The sequence below is a fragment of the Salvelinus namaycush genome, chromosome 5, assembly GCF_016432855.1.
Source record: "Salvelinus namaycush isolate Seneca chromosome 5, SaNama_1.0, whole genome shotgun sequence".
NCBI lineage: Eukaryota > Metazoa > Chordata > Actinopteri > Salmoniformes > Salmonidae > Salvelinus > Salvelinus namaycush.
In genome coordinates, this window is record NC_052311.1 from 22592969 (window position 1) to 22603796 (window position 10828).

Here is a 10828-nt window from a genome sequence, read left to right on the forward strand (position 1 = left end):
CAGCCTACTTCGCCAAACGGGTGATTTAACAAGCCGTTCGTGAAAAAAGCACTGTTGTTGCACCAATGTGTACTTAAACATCAACGCCTTTCTTAAAATCAATACACAAGTATATATTTTTAAACCTGCATATTTAGTTAATATTGCCTGCTAACATGAATGTCTTTTAACTAGGGAAATTGTCACTTCTCTTGCGTTCCGTGCAACAGAGTCCGGGTATATGCAGCAGTTTGAGCCGCCTGGCTCATTGCGAACTGTGTGAAGACCATTTCTTCCTAACAAAGACAGCCAACTTCGCCAAACGGGGGATGATTTAACAAAAGCGCATTTTGCGCAATCGTTGCACAAATGTACCTTACCATAAACCTCAATGCCTATCTTAAAATCAATACACAGAAGTATATTTTTTTAAACCTGCATATTTAGTTAAAAGATATTCATGTTAGCAAGCAATATTAAACTAGGGAAATTGTGTCACTTCTCTTGCGTTTATTGCACGCAGAGTCAGGGTATATGCAACAGTTTGGGCCGCCTGGCTCGTTGCGAACTAATTTGCCAGAATTTTACGTAATTATGACATAACATTGAAGGTTGTGCAATGTAACAGCAATATTTAGACTTATGGATGCCACCCGTTAGATAAAATATGGAACGGTTCTGTATTTCACTGAAAGAATAAACGTTTTGTTTTCTAAATTATAGTTTCCGGATTTGACCATATTAATGACCTAAGTCTCGTATTTCTGTGTGTTTTATTAAATTATAAATAAGTCCATGATTTGATAGAGCAGTCTGACTGAGCGGTGGTAGGCAGCAGCAGGCTCGTAAGCATTCATTCAAACAGCACTGTCCTGCATTTGCCAGCAGTTCTTCGCTGTGCTTCAAGCATTGCGCTGTTTATGACTTCAAGCCTATCAACTCCCGAGATTAGGCTGGCAATACTAAAGTACCTATTAGAACATCCAATAGTCAAAGGTATATGAAATACAAATGTTATAGAGAGAAATAGTCCTATAATAACTACAACCTAAAACTTCTTACCTGGGAATATTGAAGACTCATGTTAAAAGGAACCACCAGCTTTCATATGTTCTGAGCAAGGAACTTAAACGTTAGCTTTTTTATATGGCACATATTGCACTTTTGCTTTCTTCTCCAACACTTTGTTTTTGCATTATTTAAACCAAATTGAACGTTTCTTTATTTATTTGAGACTAAGTTGATTTATTGATGTATTATATTAAGTTAAAATAAAAGTGTTCATTGTTAATTCAGTATTGTCTTAATTGTCATTTATTACAAATATATATATATATTTATATATATATATATATATCGGCCGATTAATCGGTACCAGCTTTTTTGGGTCCTCCCAATAATCGGTATCATAATCGGTCGACCTCTAATGGAGCAGCTTTGTAGACCTAAAACCAACAGTCTGCTCAACAAACAAACTTGAGATCGAATCATTTGGGGTGCTGCAGTTTGCAAAATATATTGTGCTTATCGCCCTGGTGGCAGTCAAGCAATGCATTCCAACTAGGTAGCTATTCTCTCTTACCAACAACTTCAAAAATGTGTAAATACTGCCCTCTAGTGTCAGTTGCAATCACAATTAAATAACAAGCAAAAGAGCAGAGACTGGCATCCAGGCTACTGGAAGTTGGGCGAGGCCTGTTTGCAGTCCAGTGCGAAAACCTATGACTACCTTTGGGAAAATAACATATGGCTGCTATCTATGAATGACATGTTACTCTTTCTCTACAGTTTCCAAGATGGCTTGGACTCGAGGTGGATCATTTCGTGGTTCTAGGGGTGCCAGCTTTGCCCAAATCCTCAAGAAAAATATTTGTGCCCCACCTGGATTGGCAGTGGCATATGTGTCTCCAGCTGTCTCAGAAGTTAACAACAACCTCTTTGACCCGGCATGCAACACCAATTGTAAGCTTAAGTAAATGTTGTGAAAGGGATGGGTCCTGTTGGTTTCTGTGCTTACGGTTTATGAAGGTGAAAATGGTCACCCATCCCACTTTGGCACTAGCACCAGAAACTGATGTTTGGTTGTCTTGTTGTTCTGCCACAGGTGGTGGCATCAGATCGAAAAGCATTCCCCAAGAGTTGATTGACCGGTACAAGCGGGGTGAGACCCACGCAGTGTCAGCTCTGTACCAGCTCTCTCAGGTTCTACAGTTCCAGGTTGAGTTAAAGGAAACGGTAACCACAGGTACGTCTCAAACCATGTCCTCCATTGATCCTCCATCCATAGGCTCTTATTCATGGCAGTGTATATACATGGTCAGTAATATGATGTGATGCCTGTCCAGGTATTATCCCAGGCTTCTACTTTGCCTTCTGTGTCGTGATTGATGGGGTGAAGTACAAGACTGGGATGGGTATCAATAAGAAGGAGGCCAGGGCCAGTGCAGCTCAGCTGGCCCTTGAGGACCTGCTGCCCACCTTGGATGGAGATTCTCTGCTTCCAGAGGCATTGGGTGAATAGCTGTACCAACTAGTTTGATGAAATGTCTGTGATTGGAAAAATATTTTTAATTAAAATTCAATGTTTTAGGGAATGGTTTGTAAATGGACTGTCAATATAAGATAGTGTGTGGTTTCAGATGGCCCTCCTCCCTTGCCAGTGAAAGAGAGTCAGTCTACAGGCTCAGAGATCCATCCTAGAAGAGCCATTTATGGCAAGTCATTTCTTTTTTAATTATTCAGTTATTTTATTTATGTTTTGTAGTTGTTGGAAAGCACATTGTTTGTCAAAGTTGCTTAAAACTTTGATTTTGATCTGCAAACAATGACATGTTAGGGGTTGTTTCTGGACATTAAGCAGTGATGGTGTTTTTTCCCCCTACTGTACCGCAGAGCGTCAGAACCCCATCAACGAGCATGTTTCCCAGGCAGTGAGAGAGCTGCTGAGTAAGCTGATGGACAGCTACCCCGAGTTCTCTGCCTGCAAGAGCACAGTGGCAGCATTTATCACTCAGTCACGTAATTAAGGAGGCACTGGGAGACACTCTTTTTCCATGTCTGGTTATATATTGGCTATATTTAAATGTTATATACAGTACTGTGCAAAAGTTTTAGGCAGGTGTGAAGAAATGCTGTAAAGTAAGAACGCTTTCAAAAATAGACATGTTAATAGATTATATTTATCAATCAACTAAATGCAAAGTGAGTGAACAAGGAAAATTGAAATTAAATCCATATTTGGTGTGACCACCCTTTGCATTCAAAACAGCATCAATTCTTCTAGGTACACTTGCACAAAGTCACAGATTTTGTAGGCATATAGTCAGGTGTATGATTGAACAATTATACCAAACAGGTGCTAATGATCATCAATTCAATATGTAGGTTGAAACACAATCATTAACCGAAACAGAATCAGCTGTGTAGGAGGAATAAAACTGGGTGAGGAACAGCCAAACTCAGCCAGCAAGGTGAGGTTGCTCAAGTCAGTTTGCTGTCAAAAATCATACACCATGGTAAGACTGAGCACAGCAATGAGACACAAGATAGTTATACTGCATCAGCAAGGTCTCTCCCAGGCAGAAATATCATGTCTGACAGGAGTTTCCAGATGTGCTGTCCAAGCTCTTTTGAAGAAGCACAAAGAAACGGGCAACGTTGAGGACCGTATACGCAGTGGTCGGCCAAGGAGACTTACTGCAGCAGATGAAAAACACATCATGCTTACTTCTCTTCGCAATCCGAAGATGTCCAGCAGTGGGACCCTGGTACACCCAGGAGAGGTCTGGCCGGAGAGGTCTGGATAGAAGTGGCCTTCATGGAAGACTTGCGGCCAAAAAGCCATACCTCCGACGTGGAAACAAGGGCAAGCGACTCAACTATGCACGAAAACACAGGAACTGGGGTGCAGAAAAATGGCAGCAGGTGCTCTGGACTGATGAGTCAACATTTGAAATATTTGGCTGTAGCAGAAGGCAGTTTGTTTGCCGACGGGCTGGAGAGTGCTACACAAATGAGTGTCTGCAGGCAACAGTGACGCGTGGTGAAGGTTCCTTGCAAGTTTGGGACTGCATTTCTGCAAATGGAGTTGGGGATTTGGTCAGAATTAATGGCCTCCTGCTGAGAAGCACAGGCAGATACTTATGCATCATGCAATACCATCAGGGAGGCATCTGATTGGCCCCAAATTTATTCTGCAGCATGACAACGACCTGGAAGTGATGGTATGGCCCCCACAGAGCCCTGATCTCAACATCATTGAGTCTCTCTGGGATTACATGAAGAGAGAGAAGCACCTGAGGCTGCCTAAATCCACAGAAGAACTGTGGTTAATTCTCCAAGATGTTTGGGCCAACCTACCTGCCGAGTTACTTCATAAACTCTGTGCAAGTGTATCTAGAATAATTGATGTGTTTTTGAAGGCAAAGGGTGGTCACACCAAATATTGATTTGATGTAGATTTTTCTTATGTTCGCTCACTTTGCATTTTGTTAAGTAATAAATATAAACTATTAACATGTCTATTTTTGAAAGCATTCTTACTTTACAGCTTTCTTTCACACCTGCCTTAAACTTTTGCACAGTCTGTACACACACACAGTGTATTCGGAAAGTATTCAGACCCCTTGACTTTTCTACATTTTGTTACGTTACTTATTCTTTAATTGATTAAATAGTTCCCCCCCATTAATCTACCCACAATACCCCATAATGACAAAGCAAAAACAGGTGTTTAGAAATTTATAACATGTCAAGGATGATCAATGGAAACAGGATTCAACTGAGCACAATTTCGAATACTTATGTAAATAAGGGTCCAAATGCTTATGCACAATTTATTATTATTATAATTTTTTTTTTTTTTTTTTACTTCATATGGATTTCCCCCCCCAATTTTCGCCTAAAATGAAATACCCAAATCTTACTGCCTGAAGCAAGGATATGCATATTCTTGGTACCATTTGAAAGGAAACACTTTGAGGTTTGTGGAAATGTGAAAGGAATGTAGGAGAATATAACAATAGATCTGGTAAAAGATAATACAAAGAAAAAGCCAACTTTTTTTGTAACATCTTTGAAATACAAGAGAAAGGCCATAATGTATTATTCCAACCCAGGTGCAATTTTGATGTTGGCCACTAGGTGGCAGCAGTGTATGTGCAAAGTTTTAGACTGATCCAATGAACCATTGCATTTCTGTACAATTTTCTGTCAAGAACTTTGCACTCTCCTCAAATAATAGCATGGCGTTATTTCACTGTAATATCTACTGTAGATTGGACAGTACAGTTAGATGAACAAGAATTTAAGCTTTCCGCCAATATCAGACATGTCTATGTCCTGGGAAATGTTGTTGTTACTTACACCGCCATGCTAATCTCATTAGCCTACGTTAGCTCAACCATCCTGCAGGGGACCCACCAATCCTGAAGAAGTTTTAAGAAAAACCTGTTTTCGCTTTGTCATTGTAAGATATTGTGTGTTTAGATTTTCTGTTGATTTTTATTTTATTTAATCCAATTTTGAATAAGGCTCTAACGTAACAAAATATGGGAAAAGTCAAGGGGTCCGAATACTTTCCGAAGGCACTTTTGAATTATATTGGATACATTTTAAGTTGCTATTATGAATGTTACCGGTAAATGTGTTTTCTGTGCGTGGCCCATGATCATCCATCTAGCCAGTGGATGTGAAGTGGTGGCCATTGGAACAGGGAATTACAACACTAAGGAGAGCGCTACACCAAATGGACGGGTTCTTCACGACTCCCATGCAGTTGTAACAGCAAGGAGATCACTGATGCGGTACATTTATCTCAATCAGTGTATTCATGAATGTGAAAAAACATCCCTTCATAACACCCTTTTTTCTTTATATCCAGGAAGCAAAGATGGTTCTGAGAAAGTTTAAATTGTTCTTATTATGGTTCCTGTTGTATTTCCTGGAACTTTTCCACCCTCTAAGAACACTGCTTAGATCATGTAATTTACAACATCGTAAGTCAGTCAAGGGCAATTACAAATGAACCTGACAAAACTAGTTATTTTTTCCAACCCCTCTCACTACAACCCAGCGATATTCTATAACAGTTCATTCATTCACTGCCTCCTACAATGTTCTCCGTATAAACTTTAGAGCACCAAGATTCCATACAAACATTCCCTTATTTCACATTACTTTCAGGGTACCAAATATGCATTAGATTGTAGTAGTTATACCTGTATAATCATGTTTTATTTGCAGTTATCTGTACAGGCACCTGTTGCTGTTCTTTAGTAAGAATCGCAGCCTTGAGGAGAAGTCCATGTTCCAGCAGGACAAGAACACCAAGCTGCTCAGTCTGAAGAGCAACATCACGCTCCACCTGTACATGAACCAGATGCCCAAAGGAGCCGCCCAGATCCCCTCCAATCTGTTAGTGACTGGCACCTCTAAAACTCCTTATGCCCCACCAGTACTCATCTTATAGCCAAGTTGATATTTTACAGCCTGTCTGTCCCTTCAGCCTTGATCTTTTTCTCCCGTCAGGCGCCTGAACCCCCTCTCCATCTCAGCCTGGGAGGTGAACAACCAGATCAGCCTGCACGTGACGGTGGAGGGCAAGGTGTTCTCAGTCTTCTCCCCCACCTTCGACCAGGCCGCCTCCAGGGTGGTTAGCATGTCGGCCAGTGACAAGATCACCCAGTGGCAGGTGCTGGGTTTCCAGGGAGCCCTGCTCAGTCACTTCACTGAGCCCATCTACGTCAGCAGCATCCTCGTAGGCAAGTCCCTCAATCATAGGTTACACCTCAATAGTCTGAAAAGCAGTGTTTCTCAACTCCAGTCGTATGTAGCCCAGTGGACAGCACGTTTGTGTTCTATCCCTGCACTAACACACCTGATTTAACGCATCAACTGATCAGGTCATCGAGCACATAAGTTGTATCAGGTGATGTAGTGCTGGATTGGAACAAAAACGGTCATTCTCTCCTAGTCTTTCCCTCTGGGCTGATTTCAAAGAATAGATTTCTTTCAAATGGTGTAAAACGAAGGCGAGTGCTTCTGCCATCGTCCTCATCCTCAAATGCAGGCGACGTGAGCTGCTGTGACGTGCGGGGCATGGAGATTGCGGTGAACCAGCGTGTGGACGGCATCACCCCCCGCCTACCCATGTACTACTGCGTGTACCGGCCCCACATCAGCCTGGTGCCCACGGCGTGCCCTGAGGGTGGCGCAAACACCAACGCCCAGTGGAGCCACGGCATCAACTGGAGCCAGGGGGACGTCTCCCTGGAGGTGGTGGACGGCCTGGAGGGCAAGACGGTGGAGGCGTAAGACTATTTCATACTCAGACTTTCCCCAAATGTTCTGAAATAATATGCACTTCATGATATGAAATAGGCCCTATTCTGGCTTGAAAACCCAGGGAATCTACAGGTGATCTGTTAGCTGATTCTTCACAACGGCCATGTTGATTTTTGTGTCAGGTCTCCGTTTAAGAGCGGCCCTGCCCTGGCCAGTCGCCTGTGTAAAGCAGCCATGCTGAGTCGCTTCAACCTGGTGGCCCAGAAGGCTTCAAGACGGGACCTGCTAGCTACAGTCTCCTACAGAGAGGCCAAGGTAATAAAAACGCTCCTCTCGTCTCCCCCCACCACCGTTGGGCTCCATTCAATTTGAATTCATGCCCTGCCCACTAGCTCCACTAGGAGACCATGAGTGGGTGTGGGACAGGATCAATTACAAACCCTCTTAGATGTTACCTTTCACAAACCTCCGTGTGAAGCCTCCTGTCCCATTGTCTAGCATTAATAATCCATGTCCCATTAATGGGTTTTCTAGATGATGGCCAAGCCCTACCAGGAGGCCAAGAGTGTGCTGAGGTCCTACTTAGCGCAGCAGGGCTACGGCTCCTGGGTGGCCAAGCCTCCAGTGAGCGATCACTTCAGCATGTGAGAGGACCCCAGCTTGACTGCACTAAAAAAGACATTTGTGAAACTTCTCCATCTACACTTGAACAAAAAAGGACATCAAAAAGCATACCTCAGCAGGACAAATGGGAGCATAAAATAATAGGTTGACATGATGCCCTTAAACTGCAAGTTAATCTTCCACAGCCTGCAAAGTTAAGATTATTATGAAAAATGAGTCATGAGGTTTTTATTTGTTTAATTTGTGCTGTTTTTTTGAGGTGTGTCACAATTTGTTAGAAGGCACAAAAACCACATTTCTGAAAATGTTTTTCTCATAGATTTTTTTATGTTCTATTTAGTTCTGTGGTCACGTTGTTGTGCATTATGCTTTGAGATAAGAAATTGAATATAAATAAATAAATAAAAACCTCTCAAAAGATAAAGGGCAATAATATCAATAGATTTCATTGATTGTGTGCTTTTTGACAAAGAACTATGCCATTAAAAGTTAAAGGTAAGACTTTCTCTGTAATACAGCCAAGATATTGTATGAACTAGTTCAGTCAACTCTTGGGGCTGATGGGAATTCATGCAATGATCTTCATTATGCACGCAACCAGAGCAATTCAAAACAGGTTGAATTCAGACTAAGGATCTGCAATGCATTTAAATCAATCATCCAACGTGCTCTCATCAGGAGTTGTCTGCATGCACCTTGACATTGCACATGAGAACAAGTCAATTGCATACCAATGTATTATCCGTTTGTATGAAGTCATGTTGTGTGTCAGAAGTCCGTAGTTGTAATTTTGCCTTGCGTTGATACCGCCAGTGGTTTCACAAGCTGATCCCACCATCTAAGAACGAGCACGGTCTTTACTATAAACACACACACACAGGAAATGCTATGGTTTCCTGTGCAGGCGACGCAGCATATCATATCACTCGTTTTAATGTTTACACAGCCCTGTTTTGTTGTATTAAACTGGCTTCTTTTTACTTCCTTGTACACAGGAAGTTTCCCGTGCATTAAGGGACCCGACGCTCTAGGATCAAACACCTGAATAGTATGTATGAACCACTCTAGATCTGCTGTTTGTGGCATGCCTGGATGGGTTATCATGTAAAGCCTGGTATTTATGCAAATATGCTGCAAGGCTGGATGCAAAATTGTTCATAGTGAAGGTGTCACTGTAGTGACATGAATGGAACACATTGATATTGAAACTGTCTTGATACGAGCCTTGGACGCTGATGTCCATTCAGACGTACATTGTCATTGTTTATCTGAATTACATGTTAAACATTCGTTCACGAGTGACTACTGTCAAGGCTTGGTTTGGATGCATGTAATTGTCCTTTCATGTCGAGCTAGTATATAGAAGATACTGTGGTGTTTGAGGCATTTGGTTATTGACGTATTCAAGTCAAGGCGGTTGTCCAAAAGACCCGATGTACAAACAGGGATGGCCGAAAACTCTGCTGGTACACAAGGGGTTGGCCAGAGTGAGTCATTATCTGATTCTTAAATCACCGACTCCCAAACAACTGATCCTTGTTATCAGAAGGTGTGTGAATCATATAATTGGAATAGTAATGAATAGGATCTCTGATGTGATTAAAGTGCTTGGCACAGCAGCCCTGTCGAAATAGTAGATGCGGAGATAAACAGGATATCCAGTTCTCTTGATGTGGTCGCACACTGCTTTTTAGGCCTACCTCTCATTTGGGTAAGCTAGATTTAGGTCATGCAGCCCGTGTTTAGAATAGTCATGTTTGAGGCACAATGTTAAGAACTTGATCCTGGAAAACGTTTCCTGTTCACATAAGATGGGTGGGTGGCCTGACGGATACGAAGGGAAGGATTGGCAGTAGAATAAAGTCAACCCGCAGATGCGTTTGTGTGCTTGTAGCCTTGCGAGTGGTTTACACATTACTGGGAGGCAGCTACTTGGGCTGTGTTTTAGAACAGCAAAATGACTGTTTAAGCTCTTCTAAGATTCCAATGTGTTTAAGGAGCTTCAACACATTGCATTAGCTACATCATATCCATACTACTGGTGATGTCAATGGGTTTTGTTTTAGGCCAGGTGCAGCAGACCAGCCCACCGTTAACATGAATCACTACAGTACCCGAGCTTGAGGTTAGAATGTCACTTACCTTTTAGTACCATTTTGTGGATGAGGACGAGCTCATTTTCCTTCCATGGACTTTATTTGTTTATTGCCCTATAACTGACAAGGGAATTCCCCCTCCTACAGAGGTCACCTATAGGAACCCATCTCCTAAGTTGGCCTGCCTTTCACTCTCGATTTTAGCATAGACCCGGCAACAATTTGTTCAAACCACAGTATGACTAACCATAGTACACAGTCAGATATTGTGATATTCCATTGTAACATACAGTAGGAGACGGAAGGATGCTCAGTAGAGATGAATTTAGATGCGGCTGAGAGCCCCAGACCCTGACACCTCCGAACTATCCTCACATGGGCCGATAAGCAATTTATACTTGTACAATGAAGTGGTCCCACGAGCCGCGAACGTAGGAGCCCACCTAAGTCTAGGCGACGAGGATTCCAGATTCGGGCAAAAGGGCATTCGACTCTTGGTCTTACTGCGCCGAACTCTAATTCACATATAATTAACGATAAAACCAATCAATTTAAATATATCTCATTTGCTACATTAGTGTTAGCAATGTTTAACCCTAAAAAAAACAAAGTAAATTCATTTAAAATACTTTTAATTGCAAATTTATTGTCAAGGTTATAGGAACAGACCATGTGTAGAAATCAAAATATAATAAATATGTAATAAATACATAAATAAATAACTTAATTAGAGCTTTTTAGAAGCTTAAATACATTATAGTTAACAGACATTGAGAACTCAAACACTTGCATTCAGAGCAGTTCAGACACAGTATATGGATATCACATCATTAAACAGAACCTAC

The 10828-nt window shown here is 41.8% G+C and overlaps 1 protein-coding gene across 1 annotated transcript; it reads left to right on the forward strand.

Annotated features, from left to right (window-relative positions):
• The first annotated feature begins 1775 nt into the window (after window positions 1–1775).
• Window positions 1776–8064, forward strand: adad1 (adenosine deaminase domain containing 1 (testis-specific)). Its single transcript, XM_038992521.1, has 11 exons — window positions 1776–1941; window positions 2084–2224; window positions 2325–2492; window positions 2619–2693; window positions 2872–2997; window positions 5660–5783; window positions 6223–6393; window positions 6508–6740; window positions 7049–7289; window positions 7446–7578; window positions 7798–8064. Exons 1-11 carry the CDS (start codon window positions 1776–1778, stop codon window positions 7909–7911), a joined length of 1692 nt encoding a protein of 563 aa, XP_038848449.1. The 3' UTR covers window positions 7912–8064.
• Window positions 8065–10828: the final 2764 nt, after the last annotated feature.